Genomic DNA, 23,584 nt, shown 5'->3' on the forward strand with positions numbered 1-23,584 from the left:
AATCGCTCAAAAAAAAATTAAAAAACAGCAAAAAAAATCTTTCCCCGTAATACATCGGTTCACTACTGTAAACGAGTATTGCTCCTTGCTTCTGCTGCAAAAAAACCCCCCAAAACAATTATATTATTAAATTATAATATAGCAAACTTTTTATGATATTCATTGTATAATACACACATACAACGTGCATCAATTGACAGCCTCGATATGCTACTATCCAAGCAACACATACAATCAAAGAATAATATAAAATAAATACGCACAAATAAGTCAGAGGGTCAATAACATAACTCCAACAAATACAGAAGAAATAAAATAGATGAACTATCGTTTGTGTGTGTGTGTGTGTGTGTGTGGGTGTGTGGGTGGGTGTGGGTGGGGTAGCTTTCCACGTAATACATTTAGAACCCTATTCAAGTTCAGGGTATTTTTGCATTCAACTTGTTAAAATATTAGTAAAAAATAAAAAATAAAAATAAAAGTTGATAAGTTGATATCGCGTCTGAAAGCAGCAAGTGTTGATCCAGCAGAGTATCCATCGGCTCCGGAGGAATCCATCATTGCCATTGATAGGGGGCGCAGAGCGGATGCTACGCCGATATTTTACAACAGCAGCCGCCGCATGTAATTAATTATTTACATGTTTTCTTTCCAATTTTACACCGTAAAGGAAACCCCCTTCATCATATATAGACATTAATTCCTAGTTCCCCGCGTGCTTTTGTCTAGGCGACCCCCTCCGACGAATGGTACAGTCCTGCCGGGCCTTCTCTCCGGCGGAGCTTCCTGTGCCGCCGCTGCTCGCCTCAGTTTGAACCATGGCGTCTACAGAGATAGCCAGGCAGGCGGTGAGTATCCCCTTTCACGATATACCTTCCCTTTGTCATGATAAATACACACTCCCCTTATTCTTATTGTTTATTTGTATGGCGCGGACGTTTCGGCCGTTTAAAAAAATATATAAAAAAATCGATTTCAGATACGAGGCCTTTGTGGTTTCCTATTACTAAAAACGGTGCTAGCGCTGGTATTAATTTCCTGTGTCTTGCGTGATCTCAAATTGACACACGTTGTGTGCCCGAATGGCGTATTATGACCGGGAATAATCCCAACACAGTATCCGCACCGTGTTGAGAAGTTCTCCTGCCAACATGTCCGGTGGGATCATTCATTCTCCGGGCTGCTCTGATCGCCGTATCCCATCACGCTCCATCCCGTTATGTTTCATGCCCTGCTGCGTGTAGTCGGGCGTTGTCTGAGATGCACTGGAAACCCGGAAAACAAGCTTTTATCTTCTTCTTCTTTTTTATTTTTATTTTGGTAATTATGGCCGAGGTGTGGATCAGTGCATGGGCCTATGTTCTTCATGCACGTTTGAGATGTGCCCTAGATCAGCATCAGAATCTGTTTATTCGGTCAAGCATATTTCCATATATAAGGTATTTAATTTGTCCGGGTAAGGGTTGGTGCATGGTTGGCAGACATTTGTCATAAATAAACAACATATACTAATAAACATGATATGCAAAGTGTGATTAAATGCACAGGATAAATTAAATTAAAAGGCCAAGGCTTGTGTATAGAAATATAAATGGGGTATTTCTGTGCAGGATAATAACAATCCATGACTCCAATGGATGAGTAAGTCTATAGTATTGTGATGTTATTACAAAATTGTTTCAAGTCTGAATGTGGGGTTTTTTGTTTTTTTTTTAGGGGAGAAAAAATATCTAGAGGAAAGCCGCTCAGGCGAGAACATTCCTTAGAGGAGCAATATAGTTTTAAGATCTTTCTGTGGCTCGGGGTTGAAACCCACTGAATAGTTGGCTCTGGTTGTTTAGAAGAATTGGGACTTGATGCTGGAATGTTGCCCGTGCAGCCGGGCAGTGGGGTGTTTGTCCAGCTACATTCAAACAAGCCCCTCAGCTGTTTAAACCCCATTCTAGCTATCCAAATAATTCACAGATGTCCACTAACATAACCGTGTGTGGTTCATTTAATCTCAAACTGAGCCTTTTTCATAGAGTGCCTAAAACTTAGGCTATGTTTAAAGGGAAAGTAGTGTTATATTAAGCCACATGATTGCCGGGTTGCAGAGGTTTTGGTTAAAGATTTTGGCTGTTCCGTGTCATCGAAATTCTTTGCTGTGCTTTCCTTCACCTCACAGTAGAGACCTACAGTAGACATAAACGGGAGGGATGGAGATGCTTTGACACAAATCACAAATTTCACTTCGATTGCAATTCCTCCCCAGACATAGACGACACAAAAATAGTGCATTGTTGGAATTGAAACCCAAATTGTCGGCTCAACTAAGGCAAATCTGTTTTATATCACGACTCGCAAAGCGTAATTATACTCTTTGAATTTTGAACGGTTATTTTATCAAGCACGTCTTAACATGGAGGTTTGTGGTTTGAAAATTGTGTCTATTGTGACTATACAGGAAACGAATAACACTCAGTTTAATGGTGTTTTCAAGGGTAAAACACTTTGAGGAGACTGAGTAACTGCACACCGGCAACTGCACACCGTCAGCACTTGCTTAATATTAATTTATGAAATTTGATTTAGGACCTTGTTCAGGCATGTGGTTGCAAATGTTTAACTCGGGCACTTCATGCCAGAGGCAGGGCCAAACGTGACAGGAAGTGAAGAGATTAGGAAACCGCAAAAGCTATCCACAGGACTCATGCTTTTCCAAGTGTAACAACAACAATAATTACTTTGTAAATAGGTGAACGTTACATATTTATAGAATGTGTTTCATTTGACCTCAGGGTGAGGGTGCCCGTGCAGTGCCTCTGGCTGGCCATGTCGGCTTCGACAGCATGCCCGACCAACTGGTCAACAAGTCTGTCAACCATGGCTTCTGCTTCAACATCCTCTGTGTTGGTGAGTGTGTCATGCTCGCAACCACTCTTCCTTGCAAAGACTCAGTAGCTCCGGTTTGTACCAGTATTTTCCACTCAGTGAAGATTAATTTATGACCCACACAAAGAATATGAATGGCTGTTGTTTGAGCGGAGTGCTGAAGTTCACTGTGGCAGTGCAACATGTGATCCAGTCTTTTTTTTTTTTTTTTATGGGCCCGTAGATTAACCTCTGAATCTTCTTTGAAAGTCATATGCATCCTTTTAGGCATTCTGAAGTCTAATGCACATCATTCCATTCTGCTGTAAAAATGATATTCAATGTAATCCTAACTGAGGAGTTAATGAATGAACACAGTGTTTATCTGTGCGCGTCCGGCTCAAAGCTACAGCAAGAAACTTAATCAGGGAAAATATTATGATTCCCTGGCTGCAGATTAGACAGCAGTTTCCGGTTTGAAATAGTTTATCTCAATAAATTGGAGGAGTTTGAATTTGATACGGATTATATTTGTAATGTAACATATGTTTGAGAAAAATAATATTGTTATGATCCCAAGACCTTTGTAACTGCCACTACTTAATTGTGGGAAAAATATGGTCAAGACGGTCCTTGCATGGTCAACATGCAGCCCAACACACAATTTGCTCTTGTAGTGGACAAAGGGGCCAAACATAAAATTTCATACAGTTGGAAAAAAAATGTGTTTGACAGTCCTATTCTGAAGGGTTTGGTTGAAATCCCAGATTTTTTTTTTTTCTTTTCTTTCTTTCATTCGGCTTGTCTGCCCACACTTGGTCAGGGCCTGGCCATTATCCAAACAAGACTCTTCACCCTGCCAACTAGTCTCAATGAAAAGAGGGTCCTGAGTGATCTGGGCTGTTCTCAGAAATAGGAAGAGAATGACCCTGTTGACCAACACCCCTCCTCACAACATTCACTGTGATGTGCCGTCCAGATGGAAGATGATGGATTGTCACATATACATATTTGGGACAGAACTAAAGTGGGTTTGTGCACAGTCGGAGCAGGGTAAAGCGAGTGAGTCATTTGACAGCCACCAACGGCATTAGATGTCAGAATACATCAGGATAACAGCTGGTTAGTCCCTGCTTCTTCTCTACACTATGGAGATTTTAAAACCAATTACAAGCCTAGAATTGTCAACCTATACCCTTTTAATCCAAAAAGAAAAAGCATGTATTGTCTAGAGAACTCTACGACGTCTTGTATTTTGGCTCCTGTGGTACGTTGTCACTTTGTTAACAGGGATCCAGATGGCACCATTATTATTCGTGAAGGTGGGGATGGAGGATTTCCTCCTAAAAAAACATAAAGAAACTAGCCGCCTCAATGCAAGAGAGCTAGGACAGATTCTCCATAACTGCGATCTTGTTAACCTGTGTCCTCCAAAGGGGAGACGGGTCTCGGGAAGTCCACCCTCATGGACACCTTGTTCAACACCAAGTTCGAAGGCGACCCCACTCAGCACAACCAGCCTGGAGTGCAGCTCAAGTCCAACACCTACGAGCTCCAGGAGAGCAACGTGCGCCTCAAACTCACCGTTGTCAACACGGTGGGGTTTGGAGACCAGATCAACAAGGAGGACAGGTGAGAGAGACTCTGAATCTGTCACATTTATTTACAATATGACAAAGAAAGCCTTCAGTAAAGTATTGCAAAAACCCAATGTGTACCATTATTCCTGACATGGATTTACCCTCTGCCGACTATCATCCATGTGCACGCTTTGGGTCGTTGTATTTGCTGTTTGTTTTCACACAATGGGGGCTGCGGGATTTCGCCCTTAAGACCTTCAATCGGGTTGGGTTTGTCTAACCTGTTTGGGTGATATTCAATTTCAAAAGGGTTTAAACATGGAGGGGGTAAAAATGAATCCTGATATTACCAGAATCACTCTGGACCATCATCTCCATGTAAAAACAATTGTAGATAAATTCCTGTTTTTGAGTTGGGTGAACCAGCAGTCAGAAGAGAGGAGTGCGCCTTATATTTTTATTTATTTTATTTTTATTTATTTATTATTATTTTATTTTTTTTATATATTGGGTATCAGAATCAATCCAGGGCAGCAAAACAGGAGTTTTCTTTAGTGATAAACAGTATCTCTGATTTTTTCTTTCATATAGGAATTTGTTATATTGAATTTTAGAAGTTGGTTGATTTTCTACCTCTTCCTTCTTCTTAAAAACCTGCCCGTTACTTCCTGGTCTCGTGGTTGGAAATTCACCTGCTTCAGAAGCGTTTTCCCCCCCGAATACAAGATCTTGTTACTGATTGTCATCCTTCACAATGAGATTTCTAAACCGTTTTTTCTAGTGGGAAGATCAGCACAAGGCGGATTTATTTTCAAGTTAGCTCCCAAACTCTGAGAAGAAGTTTAGAGTCAGCATCTGAGGCCCGAGGGAAGGAGTGTTCTGGTTACAAGAGCCCTCTTTTAGGTAGAGAGAGAGAGAGAGAGAGGGAGAGAGCACAGAGGGAGAGCGAGAGCACGGAGGGAGATAGCGATAGAGAGACTTCTACAGATGTTTGTGTCTTCAGCAGTTTAAGTCCTGTCTATATGAAAGAAAGAGATTGCTGAGAGTGTCTTTGTATGTTTGTTGCACTTTTGGGGAGGGTTAGCAAGTTGACCACAATATTGCTTTGGGGGCAGATGTCTTGAGCTTCATCCAGTCAATAGTGTCTGTGCTAAGATCTCTTTTTCCTATTGGCTGGACTTTTCAATGATTCTACAATAAAAAATGAAAAAAGATTCCATTCTGAGGGTTCAGCAGACTCATGGCTCCTTTATGGGTCATCTCGTCCCTTATGTATCCCACCACTCTAAGCTATAGAAGAGACATTATGCACATTGACAATTAAATGAAAGTATTGTCTTTCAAAAATAGATAATTGAAAACAATAAATAAACAACCATTTTCCCCGACAGCTACAAGTCCATAGTGGAGTTCATCGACACCCAGTTTGAGGCCTATCTGCAGGAAGAGCTGAAAATCAAGCGCACGCTACACAGCTACCACGACACGCGCATCCACGCCTGCCTGTACTTCATCGCTCCCACCGGACACTCCCTCAAATCCCTGGACCTGGTCACCATGAAGAAACTGGACAGCAAGGTGAGCTTTGATAACTCTGGAAATGAGCTTCGATGCCGGTTATTTTAGGTTCTGCGATCCCCGCTTGCAGGTTGCAGGCTCCACTCCAGGATCATTTGGTGTCGTAGTTGAAGAAAATGTCACATTTGGACATTTTTTGTTGTTTATCACTGTACTTTATGATTACATCACATTTACTAATTTTTTTAAATTCTTTGGACTTGATGAATAATGAGACGATAGGATAAACCTTGATCGTATTTACCTTTTGCCCGGTGTTGTGATAATCTCTGGTGCTCGTGCAGCAAAATCGATTTCAAATAAACAGTTTTATTAAGGACAGACTTTGCTTGTTGTGGAAATACATGTCCATTGGTGCAGCTCTGTGGGTTCCATCTAGTGTAAGTGTTCCGGGCGCGGGTTGTTTATTATCTTCCCAAGGGGCTCCAGTCTTGTCACTGTGTGGGAGTAGGTCAGCTGTGAAATGCTGTCGTCTGTGACAGCCACCATTGTTTTTTCTTTTTAGTTGTTATTTTTTTTTTTTTTCTGAGGTCGCTTCCTGAAAAGGGGTCTATTTGCGTCAGCCTTCCCGCTTCTGATCAAAGAACCCGCTCACTGTTTGCCAGAGAATCTGTATTCACCGTTCCAATGCAGAAGCTCAAGCTTAAGACTCAAAAATGTAACGGAGCCCAACACTGGATGTCCTGTTATCTGCGCAGTCACTGTTTTTTACCTGAACCTGCCCCTTTGACTTCGCCGTCAAGGGGTTTTTTATTTTCTCCAGATAGCCCTTTGAGTGTTCAATTATTATTATTGTCAATTTCCAATATGGCACACTGTCAGACAGCGGCAAATTGCTGGAAGCGCCCATTAGGCCTGGGTGATGGTTGCTGTGTACAGTTGAGTGAGCTCCCCCACCATTTATTTTTCTTGTCGTTTTGGTAAGAACTAGTACAGTATGTTGCAAAGCACGGCACTGGACCGGGATGGCGGGGGTGGCAGGGCTCACTCAAACACACCCACTGTTGTGTGGGAGTAAAAATCTTTGGCTCTGGCTCAGTGATTTATCTCTCCTTTCTCCATGATTTTTATTTTTATTTTTTTTTATCAAATTGAAGCTAAAGCGGTCTCCTCTCTTGCTTTTTCTTTGTCTCTTTTGTGATCGTACCAAACACGTTTATCCATAATTTGTTAAAGTTGTTAGGTTTCTGATAATCACCGCCATGTTTGGAGAGCTTTTTAAGAGGGCGGTGAAGCATGAAGAGAGCCCAGATGAAGATTTCCTGCACTCTGCGTTGCCTGTGCTATATTTGTCTCCGTGTTCAAGGCTGTGGGATTGTCTGAAACACACTCATAGGCCTGATTTTCAAACATCCCTGGAGCAAGAAAGAGGCCTTGTGGTAGAATATAAACAGACTCCTATTTCCAGCTTTCATGCGCTCTACTTTTTTGGAGGTGAAGAAAAGAACCTTTTTCCAGTTAAACCCAGGCATCCTGTGTGTGTGTGTGTGTCTGTGCATGTGTGGGTGGATGTGTGGTACTGGATACTTTAAGCCGAGATGCTTAAGCAGCAAAAAAAAAACAGCACAAACATCACATAGGAACAATACAATCTAAAATGTATAAATACACAAGGAAAATATAATGAAGGCATTCAAATCTCCCCACTATACAGTTACTGTATGTACAAACTTGTGTGTGTCTGTGTTTGTGTGTATTTTATTGTGCAGTAGTAAGATGTTTACTGGTGTCATTATTATCCAGGGTGCTAAGCACATTTCTTATTATTTATATATTTTTGTGTTGTCAGCATGCTTGTCGTACAACACAGAATATGCCATTGCGCCTACAAACAGAATTAATCTGCTCAACTTCTCAACCTGCAATGCATCTCTCTATTCTCCTTCTTTCATCAAGAAGTTCTTGCAATAACTCTGTCCTGTGGACGACCTGTGGGGTGACAAGAGCACAGCTTCTTTTGTTATGCAAGACCACCACCAATCCCCCTCTTTGGAGAACAATCTTACCGTGTTTTGGACTGTAAACAAATCATCATTACTACTCTAAGAGGGGGAGTGTGTGTGTGTGTGTGTGTGTGTGTGTGTGTGTGTGTGTGTGTGTGTGTGTGTGTGTGTGTGTGTGTGTGTGTGTGTGTGTGTGTGTGTGTGTGTGTGTGTGTGTGTGTGTGTGTGTGTGTGTGCGCGCGCCCCCATGTGTGTGCGCCCGTGTGTGCCCGTCCACCAGTGAGTGCACAGGACTGGTACGCCAGGACCCAATTAGTCCTGGCGTACGAGGTCGGAATTATATCGTAAGGCCATCAGCCACCCCTGACCCCCACAGTCATATATACAGTACACTCCACCACCGCCGTGAGGACCATGCCCTGCAGCCACAGATGACCCGCCGGAGAAGCCACACACTTCTTCTATGTTACGTGATATGTGACACAGTGTTCGCTACTTCCTGCATGTCTCCAACTGATGCACAACTTTGCACAATTGCGGTCGAGTCGTGGTCCAGACAGAATACTTCACATCGCGGTTTCAGTGGCTCTTCATTCATGGTGTGGTATTTTGGACGCGTTTTCTTGTGCTTGACAAAACAGCCGACTCGCCAGCTTTGTAGTTATTGTCACCGCCTTCTGTGTTGGATGATTCGTTTCAGGCGTCAGTCGGCTCCTTTTCCAAATTTAGACCATTCATTTCAAAGTGAGAAAGAGGGCAGGAGACACTTTTTTAGATTCTCACGTCAAAAGTCGTTTTCTGTACCATGTCATTGCGCCAACATTCATTTTTTATTTTTTTATTGTTATTTATTTTTTATAAACACAGGTGAACATTATTCCAATCATCGCCAAGTCGGATGCAATCTCCAAGAGCGAGCTGACAAAGTTCAAGATCAAAATCACCAGCGAGCTTGTCAGCAACGGCGTTCAGATCTACCAGTTCCCCACCGATGACGAGACCGTCGCCGAAATCAACTCCACGATGAACGTAAGATGTGGTCTACTCCAGCTTTCTTTGAGGCTTTCTGTTTTTTTTTTTTTTTGCATCATTTCCAAGATGAAGAAGGATCTTTGTGTTGGATTTAATGGATTTCTCGGCTTTGAGTTCTAAATATGCATGTCATTTTAGCCGCATGACATTTTATTTTTTTCCTTTTGAATGCCGTAAACATCATGTGACGCAGAAGCAGCACGCGCGCCATCTGCGTCCGTCCTGCTTGTCAGGAAGCCGCGGTGCTTGGGGAGGGCGTGTTCAGAGAAGTACAATCGGCTCCGCGCTGCAGGAAAGGCCTCATCCGACACTGACTCACAAACTAGTGCTCGCTCTGCCGCCCGGCATGAATTAGGGAGAAAATGCCTTTCTTCCCCTGACTGGTTCTGTTAAGACTCCAGTTGTGGTCATGGCTTCACGCGAAACATGAATGCTTCATGACCACGGAGCCTCCAAGTCCTCAAAAATAAATGAACTATGATTTTATTTTTGTAGATGGATTAATGGATACTTTATTCTTCCCCAGGGGGGAATTGTGATGTCAGAATGGCTTGCATAAAATAAAATAAATAATTGGCAGTAGTAAAAATAATTTAAATTGTAAAAACTTGACAATAAACCTAAAATGTAGCAGTAAACAATGACAAATACCTCAAAAAATAAAACAAAAACGATGGCAATGAACATAAAAATTAACTTGAGGATAGAAAAAGTTTGGCAGTATCATTTGTCGTAAAATAGTAAAACCATAAACCATAATACCATTCTGAGGTATGCAAAGGAGCTCTGAGATGGTCTTTCGAACAACTATCAGCCCCCGCATCTCTCTTAGTTGGGTTTTTTTTTAATGTGTAATGTAATTTGTAAGATGCATTAAGCAGGAGGATTCCAGTACAATAACTGATAAAGAGACCTTTATTTATTTACTTTTTTTTTTACCCCCCACCCACCGATCACGTCCCACATACAACACAACTAAGGCATTAAGAAAAGGAGAAAAAAATGTGTGAATCAAACAATTTGAATCAAATAATTTTTAGAATACATAGGGTGGACGGCCCTGACACTCATTACAATCTCACAGAATCAAATATACAGTATAGACTATACTGAGAAGTTCAAATGGATTTGAAGCAGTTTTATTTCAAGTTAGAATAACACACCATTGTCTTTTACTCCTGAACTTTATACTGAGCCAAAAAGTTAATCTAAAATGAAGCTTACCCTTGTTCATTAAAATGTCAATACATCGTGTGCGTGTGCGTGTGCGTGTGTGTGTGTGTGTGTCTGTGTCTGTGTGTGTGTGTGTGTGCTCTCCTTCGCCTCTCTGCAGGGCCATTTGCCGTTTGCCGTGGTGGGGAGCACAGAGGAAGTCAAGATCGGGAACAAGATGGTGAAGGCTCGGCAGTACCCCTGGGGGACGGTGCAGGGTAAGCCCGGGTCATGTCCTGCACTGGCGTGAGAGCGAGACTGCTGTCCCCCTATATCATAGCAGATCATGTTAATTGTCCCCGTAGTAATAATTTGTAGAGCCACTTTTCTATAAAATGTTAATGTTTTTAAAATCAACAACAAAAGGTACACGTTGCATCAGAGAAACCAGAACAGCCACGTTCAGGGCACACGCCTCCATATGAGTGTGGGGTTTTAGTTTTTTTTTGCTCAGGGTAGAAGGTTATAGGTGGAGTTTATAACAAACTGAACCAATACAGCAGAACAGTCCTGGAAGGGGAAACAGCATGTGTGATTATATAACCTCGTTCAGTAGCGTGTTGCACACTGCACCCTCCCCCCCATTCACCACATTATACGGATGGAAAACAGATGCTGAATACAATGATTGAGTTGATTTTATTTATTGACTTTTGTGATCAATACGCACTACTTAATTGACTGTAGTAGTTAGAAGTGATCAATTTACGGTCATGGTCTCTGTAAAGACTATGTAATACATGTCTGGCAGGTATGAGGCCTTTATACTGCGTCTGTAGTATCTGCACATATCTCCTGTGTCAAGCTGTTCTTGTTAGTTCAATCCTTCCTCTGTGTGTGGGGGTTGCTTCTGTGCCGTATGTATACATGTAGTTCCCTCTCTACATGCAGAGCACAAATACAATAGTTTTGGCCTCAGGCTTCGTGTGTGTGTGTGTGCGTGTGTCCATGTCTTTCTATTTACAGACAGCTAGTGCAAGTGAGGATGTCTGCTTGTTTCCGAATCTAACGTAATGAATTCACCACAGGAAGCGCATTACTCTAGTCTGCTTGCACAGTATGCTGTCTGTACATACCTATTGATTTACAATTTCCTGTGTCACTATGTGAAGCCCCTTTCCCACTTGCACTGAAAGCCATATACTACTGCCAACTTAGCAGAAGCCGGTTTCGATGTTCCATAAAAGTCGTTCCGCAAATCTCCCCAATCTCGACCTGGTATCATTTATGGGAAAATGCCTGTAGGGCTGTGAACGGAAGTGTGTGAATGCGAGAAGTAACAATATGCAAATATTTCAAAAGTTATTTCTTTTCGGGAAGAAAAGAAAAACATTCGGAAAAATGGCGAGTCTGAACCGTGGCACTCGGCTGCAAAGACGAGAAACCGAAACACGTCCAGTCTCTACGGAGACGGGTCTTTTTTTTTTTTTTTATTCTTAAAATGCCACTCGGACCCTAGATGCGTCTTTGAGAGTGAGGGGTGCGCTGCGGGGACATCGAGCACAAGCGCTTCGCTTTCCCGCTGGGTGCACCGTAGAGGGAGCGAGCAAACAGGGAGAGGGAGAACGGGTGGAGAATGCTCCTTCTCCGGAGGCATGGGAGTGTAGGACAGGCTGAAAATGATCACACTGCTTTGATAACAGTGGGGGTGGGGTCATTGTGTCCTGGCTCCGTCAGCCGAGGGAACGGAGTCCGTCCGGGTGGGGCGGGGAGACGGGGACCGAAGCGCCGGTCTCTGAGAGCCAGGAAAAAAAACTAAACCTGTTCAGATTGTACGTCTCACTGGACATGAGGCACTAACACTAAACCATCAGGTACTGAATCATAACAGTCATCTAATGTGGGAACAGACTCCGTACGGAACTTCACCGTAAGGGAGGCCAGTGTGGGAATGACTAGGTACTGCCCTTGCCGAATTCTTTAGATCCAGCAATGTTACGCTTTCCATGTGGGACAGGGGCTCAAGGTATGCTTAGTGTGAAATATTACATCGTAAAACCGTCCCTTTCAAAGTATTGCGGCTCGTTTGGTCTGTTTGTGACTGACTGTTTTTATTTTAAAAAATTATTTATTTTCTCGGCTGACAGTGGAGAACGAGAACCACTGTGACTTTGTGAAGCTGCGGGAGATGCTGATCAGGGTGAACATGGAGGACCTGCGGGAGCAGACGCACACGCGCCACTACGAGCTGTACCGCCGGTGCAAGCTGGAGGAGATGGGCTTCAAGGACACGGATCCAGACAGCAAGCCCTTCAGGTAGCCCCGCCCTCCTTAAAGCCCTTACGGATCATACCTACAGTATCTATCACCGTGCCTTTACACCCCAAAATAAACTTTTCAGGGCATGAGATTTAATACCACCCATGCGCATCGCTGAGCATGAAATGGAATTCTTCCCTTCAGCTCCTGTCCTAGCTCCTGTCAAAAAGACCAAAAGTAAAAGTTGTACAATATCAGCTAACGTCCGTTGTGTTACATCTCTCCCCTGATATTAAACTGGATTTAACAACTTACGAGTGAAGTAGTAAAAATGATCCATGACTTGTATTGTGGTGAACAAAAAATGTAGTAATTTCATGATAATGATGATTACAATATGAGGGTTTTTGGGGCTGATGTAGTACATATCGGTCAATGTGGGTTTTTTATTTTTTCGTATTTAAATTTTTTTTATCATATCTAGGGCTGGGCCCATCAAGAAATTTTTGCTACCGATCAGTTGTCACCAAAAAATCGATTTGATTGGCATTATAACCCTCAAGTCTGCCAACAATATTTAACAACACTTATTTCTTTAAACAGAACAAAGATCTAACATTTTCAAACGTTTTGAAGTGAATCAGTTAAATGTTTATTTTTACAATGCTAAAGAAAGTAGGCTATGTTAAAACGAAATACAACAGACCGGCATTGCCTGTCCAGGGCGTCCTTCCGACTGCGACGATTGAATGAAATCAAATAAAATTAAACAGCCTCAACATTTAAGTATGGTAGTGTTAAATAAATAAAAGAAAATCAAATAGATCAGCATTGCCTGAAGGGATGAGGCCTGGGACAGTCTCTGTTTATTCTGCTTGTCCCTGTTAAACAAACAAACAATAAAATGAAGTGTATAGCCTGTTTGATTTTCACTTGACTTCGACTTCGTCGAGGTTCTGTGCAAGAAGATGAGCTGTTTGAGCTCCTGTTTGAGGCGCAGGGGGGTTGTGACTAAGTATCCAGCGGTGCTAAAAACCCAGTCGAATGCAGTAGTAGTAGCCAAGTTGTTGTTTTAATTATTATTATTATTATTATTATTATTATTATTATTATTATTATTCATAATAATAGTATAATATTAGTAAAAGTAGTAGCCTAGTTTATTTCATTTATTAAAAGTAATATTTATATATTTTATTATTATTATTACTATTAGGCATAGTTTACTGCAAAGGGGAGATTAAAATCAATGCTTGCTTTGCAATAATATAGTGGAGGAGCACGGTAAACTGCGCACTTCAGAGTACACTGTGAAGTATTGTCGTCGTTGTTTTGGAAGGGTCATGTGGTATTTTAAGCATACATATTATTTTATATTATTATTTTATACAGATTGTTTTATACATTTTTGAAAAACATTAACAAGTGGTGATTATGATGCTTTTTTTGCGTGTGTCGATGATAACCGCCAATCGCCCGATTCTGAAATAAGCGGCCCCGCCCTCATCATATCAACACTGTTGACGTTTATCTTTTACCTTTGTCTCTCTCCCAGCTTGCAGGAAACCTATGAGGCCAAGAGGAACGAGTTTATGGGTGAACTTCAGAAGAAGGAGGAGGAGATGAGGCAGATGTTTGTCCAGAGGGTCAAGGAGAAGGAAGCCGAGCTCAAGGAGGCAGAGAAAGAGGTGTGTGTGTGTGTGTGTGTGTGTGTGTGTGTGTGTGTGTGTGTGTGTGTGTGTGTGTGTGTGTGTGTGTGTGTGTGTGTGTGTGTGTGTGTGTGTGTGTGTGTGTGTGTGTGTGTGTGTGTGTGTGTGTGTGTGTGTGTGTGTGTGTGCGCGCGCGCGCGATCCCTTTCTTCGATATTTTATTTACATCCGTATGTAGAGCATCTCTTTGTCGGCCAACCCAGAGGTTAGCGCTCCGATTGGCCCCAAAACTGAATTAGTTTTTTTCGCCATTGTGTTTTGGGTTGATGCATTTCAAGATTCAAGAGGTTAATGTGTTATCCACTGAGATTGTACAATAAATGTGCCCGGTGTTGCTTAATGGGATCATTTCCACGGATAAATGCAAGATATTATGATTGTTGAAACATAAATGCAACTTTTCAGTAAATTACCATTATTGTGCTCAAACAAACGACTCAGCACAGGGTTCAACCAGCACATGACCGCTACAGAAACTGCTTGCTAAAACTTTTTTTTTTTTTACAGATCATCACATTTCATATAATCTAATTAGACGGAGACAATATATAATGGATGTGAACAAAACAAACGGCGGGAAATTAATGTGATTTTTGGTCAGGGGACTGTAAGACGACAACCAGTCACGCTCTATTCTTCAAGCATGTAACTAAATAACAACACTGAAACCCCAGACAGGTACTCCTCACTATACGACTATACTCACTACCTGTTTAACGACTATTCTGACTTACGACCAGCTCTCTGACCAGTCTGTATCGTACACTGCCTACGATACCACGGTGTCTCAGCGTCAAGCATCTCATCACGCATCACCCCTTGTACACTATATACACTATATGTACTATATACACTATATACACTGTGTATACTACATACACTATATATGCTTTATACACTATATGCACTATATACACTATATATGCTTTATACACTATTTGTACTGTATACACTATATATATATATATATATATATATACATATACATATGTATATATGTGTATATATATATATATATATATGTATATATATATATATATATATATATATACACACACACACAATATATACTTTATATACTTCTTTCGGTTGCTCCCGTTAGGGGTCGCCACAGCGGGTCATCTGCCTCCAATACCTTGTGTAAATATACTATATATACTATATACACTATATATATCTCATCATCGCTCTGTCTCGTTCCCTCAGTCTGTCAGTGTCACTACACTAGCGTTCTCAATGGCCACGCCCCCCTTACCGTGAAATAACACGGGTCCTCGCTTATCGACCATTTCACTTAACGACCCGTTCCTAGGAACAGAACTCGGTCGTGGAGTGAGGAGTACCTGTATTCTGTCCTCTCCACGCAGCTGCATGAGAAGTTTGACCGTTTGAAGAAGCTCCACCAGGACGAGAAGAAGAAGCTGGAGGACAAGAAGAAATCCCTGGACGACGAGCTAAACATGTTTAAGCAGAAAAAGACTGCAGCGGAACTTTTACTGAACCAGGCGCAGCAGGCGGGGGGCTCCACCACGCTCAAGAGGGACAAGGAGAGGAAAAAGTAAGTAACGCCCCTTCTTTTGTCTTTCTTTCTGGTCCTGATAGTAGAAAGACAGAATAACGCTCTCTCTCCCCCGATTGCCAGCATTTCATGTGGAAACCTCATTTACCAGAAATCAACTTGCCTTTCAAACTTGTGTTTCAATTGTAACTGTTGTTATTGTGCTGGAGTTTTTTTTTTTGTTTTTTTTTTAAGACGCCAGTTTTCTTTGAATACTGAACAATCTCTTAATGCAAATTAATCGCAGGGATTAATGGCCCTGCCTAATCTCTGAGGCTCTTAATCCTGTCTGCATCGCCTACAGACGCATTTTAGGACTTTTTCCAACTCATGAGTTCCTGCGTATGTGACTTTTTATCCTCAGTGCTTTTCAGTCGGAACGCGAGGCTCCAGTTCACCTGGTGTCTTTACAATAGACGGGTTTCCTGATAACACCATTTTGAGATGTGCGTGCACACAGGGGCCAAACATGGAAAGTAATTGATATCGATCCGAAAGCTGATGGGTAGAAAATGTTTGAAGATACCGATGTCAAATTGAGCTTTAGTCTGTTTAATAGTCGGCAGACGCGTTTCACATTTCCCCTGACCATTCTAATAAAGATGGCGTCACATTGTCTCTATTTTTTTCGTTTTTTGAAAAATAAGAACAAGATGGCGAGAAAACTTCCTTAAAATTAAATAAATAAATTACATTATAATATTTACATTAATATAATACGTTCATTTTTGTCATAGTTACTACATTTTTCCGTGTTTGGTAATGCCCCTTGATATGGTGCAAGCTCCATTGCTTTGACAAAGTTAGGTAATTATGACAAAAATATGAATGTTAATCTGTGTGCTGACGAATAAACAGGGTAAAGCTTGACTTGACTTGGTATGGTCCTTTAATAAACCTATTTCATCATACGTGTTCTATGAAATGCTGCGACTTGATCAGCATGTTGCGTCCATTTTCCTCCATTGTGACATTGACCAGACACTCCAGATTTAGGTTTTTCTGGCCCCATATGTGCACACATCCTCGATGTTTAGCAGGAAGCCCATCTATACGTTGCTGGACGGGCTGCGCTCTCTGCCCAGCTCTGTTGGTAATCACTTCTGATTGTTTGTTCAAGCTGATGCGACCTCTCCCCCCTGCGCCCGTTATAAAAGGAAGACATCTTTTGCACTGAGAAGGTTATTGTTTTTCCTCTTGATTTATCCTTGTTTTCAGCCACTCCTTCACTTTTCTGTGCTCTCACTTGAAATGTCACTTATAACAGGAGCTTGTGCTCACGTGGCTCTCCTGCACATTTTCCTCTGGTCTTCCATTGATGCCTCACAATGATGAATGTCACCTGGGTGATAAAGTCTGCTTTTTTTGCTTTTTTTTTTTTCCCCCTCAGATGTCAGCGCTTGACATCATTGATGCATGTTTTGAAAATGTGTTTCTCTAAGTGCATGTCACCTATGTTGCCTCCATGTTTTCCAGTTAACTCCTACCCCATTTGCGGCATGCTGCATGTGACACTTTCCTGGTAAGGCCTTCTTAAAACGTGCCCTGCCTATAAAGAAAAAGTGTGTGTGTGTGTGTGTGTGTGTGTGTGTGTGTGTGTGGACAATGCTCTCCTTCGGGGCGCTGTGTGTATATTTTATATAGTATTTTAGTCCATTTAGAAAAATCAGGTAATAAATAATGGCATTATAAATAACATTTATTATTAAAAATAAATAATACCTTAAACAAAATAAAGCATTTAAATATGTTAAGCCTCCCCTAAATTAGCTATTTTTTTGATGTTGTTAGAAAATGGATTGCTTCCTGCCTTGGATACAGTTTAACAGTTCCAGGGAATGACGGTGTTTGCTGCAGGTCCTTATTTACTCGTGGGTGAAATCTGCCGCAGCGGTGGAGTCCATCCCATCCTTGACTTGGCCGCGTTCACAGTCGTGCCGAGCTCTAAATCGTCCAGTTTATTCGTCTCGCACAACCCTTTGATTGACCCCCAAATCCAACAACAATCTGCTTCTGTGATCCACCCCAGTCCCAGTCCCCACCGTCGAACAAAGAGCCATTTAGCCATTTAGTGCTGGAGCTCCGGGGACCCGCCTGTTCGGCCGCCGGCCTCGGGGCTTTCCCGTGTTTTATCGCGGTGACCTTTTTTTTTTTTTGTTGTTTGTTTTGTTGCTGCTCTCAAAGCCAGATGATGCTCCCTCTCTCATGTCGGTACAAAGGACGGATCCTTGGAGAGGTGCGTTATTTGCTGAGCGTGAACCGCGAGAGAGGCGGCAAGAGAAGGAAGACATCTGTTTTGCAATCTGTGAACGATTGGGCCAGCGCGGCGGCGTTTAAAGCGGAAGCGTACGGTCTGTTCCTACACCGGGGGAATTTTGGAGACGGGCCGTGAGAAAACCTGAGCGTCAGCAGCAAGCGGGGGGGGAAAGCGCACATTGTTTAATTCGCGGCTTCGGGACCGGAGCGGAGGCACGTGCGTAGTCGTTTCAGACGCAGTATTCGACGCTCTTGTTTTGGCTGCACTTTGCAAAACGGCTTCCGCTTGTCTACATGTCCAGCGCTTCCCTCCTCTTCCACACGCCGACACTAACCCATGTGCCACGTACGCGTCATGTCACCTGTTCAACTGGGATGTGTAGCGACGACGTCTTAACCCCTAGAAAGCAATAACCTCCCTTCTCTCTCGTTTTCCAGTTCAGGATTCCTGTAGAAAAGTGCTCCCTCAACCTGCTGTGAATGAGTTCTCACCCCGTCGTCCTCCCCCCTTTACCTCGTTCCAACCCCGCCCCGCCCCCCGCTCTGTGGAAGAACAAGCGGCCACTACTATAAGTGGAAGTTCCAACTCCAAACATCAACTGAATGATGCTTGTTGTTGTTCTGCTCTGTACAAGCAGTTATTCACTTTTTCTTCTTCTTCTTATTTTTTTTTTAAGTCAAGGAAAAAAAAAAAAAAAAAAAAAAAAACCCCTCTCCCTCGCTCCATGTCTTTTATATTTCTGTGGAGTTGTTCTTTGCATGATTAGACTGAGTGTTCCTTTGACATTAACATGCATGACGCTGTGATAAGAAGCGTGTGAAGGCTACGGTGAAACATGAAGTCCCCCATACTGTATGTGCGAGGGGGGTAGTTTTACGTTATCATTCAACGTTTGTGGACCAAAGAAATATTAACTGTAGCAATCATAACCTATGGTTTATTCATTATGATATTCTAGATGGAAATTAAAAAAAAATAAAAAATAAACGATGGGGGGGAGGGGCACTATCATCCGAAGCTGTATTTTATTGGCTGGAAATTTCCCATTTTACGTACACTCCAGTTCCTATTTGATAACCCTGCATCACTTATATAATGCTATGGTATGAATTGAAAAGTAGATTTTATTGCAGTGTTTCATTTTAGCCTCGTGCATGAGTAGTTGGTAGTTCAATGTCTCATCTCCTACCATACCTCATTCATTGTCGTGTTGATACGCGCATACTTGTATTAGCCCTCACATTGGCTCCTAAATGTGATAATATTTTTTTTTATTCCTTTCATATTATCTTCGAATTGTAACTTTTTTTTTCTATTTACTAAGAAGGCACATTTACATGGTTTATATTTGTTATAATCCTGTTGGAAAATAAATTGTATCAGTGTTACTAACGGCAGCAATCTCAAAACAAAATAAATTCTTTTTTTGCACCAAATACAGCAATTTTGGCCGCGATCATTTTACATTACCAATATTGACATATATTGAGCTACGTGTAATCTGAGATTATTTTGCCAATTTTTGGGGGGGTTTTCATGGGAAAACATTTGGCACGGTATTTTCTGTATATGGCAGGAAACTAATTATACTAAAAAGCTCCTTTTCAGTTTCCTCATCTTTGACACCTGCTATTGCTAAGAGCCTTTTTGTCATGTTCAGAAAATTTGTTTTGTATTATAATTATCTTTTGTTTTACAATATAATATTTGCCCCTGCCGGACACGGTGAATGCCAAACTCCCCGCCGACATCCAGGGTCGTCCTTGTTGACCGACACATGGCCTCACGCTGTGCAGGTTGTGATACCATGGATCCTAACTCATTCCACAACCGTTTGTCATTCCTTTGGGTGCAACAGGGAGTTCCAGAGTGACAATGTACATCAGCGGGCGTGGCGCTCCTTCACATCCACATTAATCCTCCGCTCACTGGTCCGTGTATATTCACTTTCCTTTGCAGTAATCCGTGGCTCTGCACTGAGTAGGTCTCCGGCCCTCGAGCTTTAGGGGCGTCCCAAAACCCCGAGTGAGAACCGGACCCCGGACCCCGTCCTCCGCCCTGCTCTGCATAACGTGTTAACACAATTATTATTCAATGTTTTTCTATATTCCTTTCACAGCCGCTCTAACCTCCCGCTTATCCTGCGGCTCATGCTTACTCTGCTCATGCTTGTTTGCTTATTTTCTGTTGTTTTTCTTCCTGGGGTTGTTTGATGACCAACACGTTTTCCTCACTTGTCTGAGAAGTAATACTTGAATATAGTCCTATTTCATGTGGTGCTTGGATTTGAAATTGACTGAGCCCCGTTTCGGTGTCTTCCCCAAGAAAATGTAGATTAAAAAGAACGGTTATCAGCAATTATAAGATCACGTCATGATCGGTCTTTGTACTATTATCCCGCGCCATCTAAATTCTTAAACCTGTCGCTTGCAGACCTCCTAACCTGCCTCTCCCCCCCCCCCCCCCTCTTTCTCTCTAGCTTCTTTTAACCCGTCTTGGCCCGGCTGAAGAGGGGGACTGCAGATTCTGCCAGAACTAAAGCACCCCGTTCCTCCTCTCTTCTTTCACACTGCATCAACCTTTTTAACCCTGCATCTTACCTGCTCTGTTTAAATATGGCCTTTTGTGGACTTGCATGGTATTTATATTTTAGTAAAGTCAAACCCAGGCTGAGGGCCGCGGAGCCCTTCAAAGTTGCCACTCCGGTTCTTAAAGAATATAAAGACTACCTTTTGGGAAAAGGAAACGGGGAGACTGTTGGGTGTTTGTGCCTGTTACATGACGTTATGCCATGTACTGGTTCAAGCAACACTGCAATATACTTCTTTACGTATCGTCACCTTTTCAGTAGTAAAGATGCTTTGTAATACAAAGTGCACTCCACCACCATGTTCCTCCGAAGTCAAGTGTGTTCCAAACTCTGGATTACAGCGACAACTTGATATAACCATTTACACTGCACTCAGTGCTGTCTGAGTGTTTATGCTTTTGAGCCAGATCCTTTAGTTTAAAAATGGCAAATTCATACTTTGATTCATAGGAAATTCTGAAATCTTCAGACCAACACTCCAAAATTGGTGAAACATAAATTGTTGTTAAAAACCATGCAAACCAAAGCGATAATTAAGTTTGGCACCGAGTTTGAAATACTTCCTTTACCTATTGGATTTCATGCTCCTGATACCATGGAGGTCACATCAAATGCCCTTCACACGTTGTGCTTTAACAGCCGCCAGCCTATTCTGTATTTTGCATGCATACTTTTTATTTCATTGCCCAAAGTGATCATGACCTTTTTACCGTCTTTGTTTTATTCCTTGATTAATTGCAGCCTATTTCGCATTCATTGCTTTTTAACAAATGGTGCATAATATTGTAAATTTGTGGTCTTAAAAGTTAGAACCCATTTTGCCAAATGTTACTATAAGATGGAGTTGAACCGAACCCCTGAGAAAGAAATACTGAGAAATACTTGTGCATTTATATAATTTATAAGGATATATTTTGTGTATTGAAGTGGAGACCTGTTTATGGATTATGATTTTTGAACGTGACCTTCACTGTAAAGTAAAAAGATTTGGTGTCAGGAATTGTCATACTTTTTTCGAGCATCTGCCATGACCTCTTGTCGTCAAATATTCCTCCACAACCACATTACTCCACCTAACTGTAGTTTGATTCTGTTGTTGTACATTTTCAATAAAAAAAGTGATCCCAAGTCTCCTTTTTATGTCATCTCACTATCCTTTTTTCAAGCATGAAGCCAAATGGCATAGGCTTGGTTTTCCAAGGCTGCACAATCCAGGAGTTAAAAGAAAACAAGATGGATACGAATAAATGTGGGGGAAAAACAACACTTGAGTGATGCATGTTTGTCTGCATGCAAAAATAGACAAACTAATGTGTAGGTATCAGAGTTACATATAATTGAAGACAGATTTTTTTATAAACACCGTCTCTGATTCAGTACAGTACAATTGCTGTGCTGCTCACACCACAGCTTTCTGTCTTTTGACCGTGAATCTTGAAGACGTTGTGGTTTCACACATATCAGCAAGTCGAAAATCAGGCCAGAATTACGTAGTTTGAACTCGGCATTAGTACTATGTATATATATATACACACACACACACACACACACACACACATACATCAGTCAGCAACAACATTAAAACCACCACTAATATTGTGTAGCTCCCTCTCGTGTTGCTTAAACAGCTCTAACTCATCGAGGCATGGACTCCACCAGACCTCTGAAGGTGTCCTGTGGTATCTGGCACCAGGACGTTGACAGCAGATCCTTTAAGTCCTGGAAGTTGCGAGGTGGTGCCCCCATGGATGTGGCTTTTTATTCCAGCACATCCCAGAGACGCTCGATTGGATTGACATCTGGGGAATTTGGAGACCAAGGCAACATCTTGAACTCTTCGTCATGTTCCTCAGACCACTCCTGGTGTGGCAGGGCGCATTTTCCTGCTGAAAGAGGCCACTGCCATCAGGGATTATCGTTGCCATGAAGGAGTGTACTTGGTCTGCAACAATGTTGAGGTAGGTGCTACGTGTCAAACTAACATCCACATGAATGCCAGGACTCAAGGTTTCCCAGCAAAACATTGCCCAGAGCATCACGCTGCCTTGTCTTCTTCCCGTAGTGCATCCTGGTGCCATCTCTTCCCGAGGTAAACGACGCACATGCACCCGGTTATCCAAAAAAAGAAAACGTGATTCATCAGACCAGGCCACCTTCTTCCATTTCTCCTTGGTCCAGTTCTGACGCCCGCGTACCCATCTTAGGCGTGTTCGGTGGTGGACAGGGGTCAACATGGGCACTCTGACCAGTCTGCGGCTACGCAGCCCCATACACAACTTCAAGAACTGACTGTTCACTTGCTGCCTAATATATCCCAGCCCTTGACAAGTGCCACTGGAACAAGACGATCAATGCTATTCACTTCACCTGTCAGTGGTTTTAATGTTGTTGCTGGTGTGTGTGTGTGTGTGTGTGGTACTGGACAGAGTAGCTGGGTAGAAACAGGGAAGGTGAACTATTCTATGATTCTATGAACAGTTATGATGTTATGTTTCCTTTAGAAAGCAAGGTAAGTAATTAGGAACTGGAATTGATCTAACCAAATATATAATATAATATAATATAATATAATAATAATAATAATATAATATATCATATCAAATATCATATATCACATCATATATCATATCATACCATATAATATATATCACATCATATATCATATGACATATCACATATCAGATCACATCACATCACATCATACAGACCTCCCGTCACACCTGAGCCAATCTTCTCCTTTGGGCTTCTCCCGTTAGGGGGCGCCACAGCGGATCATCCGCCTCCAACACCTTCTGTTCTGCGCATCTTCCTCCCTTACACCGACCGCCTGTGTGTCCTCCCTCACCACATCCATGAACCTTCTCTTTGGCTTCCTCTTTTCCTCTCGACCTGGCAGCTCCATCCTCAGCCTCCTTCTCCCAATGTAACTCTCATCAACCATCTCAATCTGGCCTCTCTCACTTTTTCCACCTCAACATCCAGCCTCCAGTTCAGCCACCTGCCTTTTTGTCAGTGCCACCGCCTCTAAACCGTACAACATGGCTGCTCTCACTACCGTCCTGTAGACCTTCCC

At 42.2% G+C, this 23,584-nt stretch overlaps 1 protein-coding gene across 6 annotated transcripts; it reads left to right on the top strand.

Moving 5' to 3' along the window:
• The first annotated feature begins 805 nt into the window (after window positions 1-805).
• On the top strand, window positions 806-21,639 carry septin6 (septin 6). Of its 6 annotated transcripts, none has more exons than XR_013844358.1 (11): window positions 806-848; window positions 2,781-2,895; window positions 4,290-4,485; window positions 5,825-6,011; window positions 8,822-8,983; window positions 10,320-10,416; window positions 12,286-12,454; window positions 13,953-14,085; window positions 15,474-15,664; window positions 16,785-16,845; window positions 18,359-21,639. XR_013844358.1 is itself a non-coding variant. In XM_080008087.1 (11 exons), exons 1-10 carry the CDS (start codon window positions 819-821, stop codon window positions 17,142-17,144), a joined length of 1,284 nt encoding a protein of 427 aa, XP_079864213.1. In that variant the 5' UTR covers window positions 806-818; the 3' UTR covers window positions 17,145-17,186; window positions 18,359-21,639. The 6 variants fall into 6 exon arrangements, 4 of the variants coding, with proteins under 4 accessions (XP_079864213.1, XP_079864211.1, XP_079864210.1 ...); XR_013844359.1 differs by having other exon boundaries at window positions 18,364-21,639; XM_080008087.1 differs by lacking the exon at window positions 16,785-16,845 and adding an exon at window positions 17,141-17,186.
• The last annotated feature ends 1,945 nt before the right edge of the window (window positions 21,640-23,584 follow it).

The sequence above is a fragment of the Zeus faber genome (genome assembly GCF_960531495.2).
Source record: "Zeus faber genome assembly, chromosome: 10".
In the NCBI taxonomy this organism is placed as follows: domain Eukaryota; kingdom Metazoa; phylum Chordata; class Actinopteri; order Zeiformes; family Zeidae; genus Zeus; species Zeus faber.

Excerpts from the sequence above, each read along its gene's own strand:
- septin6 (XM_080008084.1), top strand. The coding sequence starts at position 819 with ATGGCGTCTACAGAGATAGCCAGGCAGGCG. Across the intron at positions 2,896-4,289 it reads CTTCAACATCCTCTGTGTTG|GGGAGACGGGTCTCGGGAAG; the intron begins GTGAGTGTGTCA and ends TGTCCTCCAAAG. Across the intron at positions 8,984-10,319 it reads AAATCAACTCCACGATGAAC|GGCCATTTGCCGTTTGCCGT; the intron begins GTAAGATGTGGT and ends GCCTCTCTGCAG.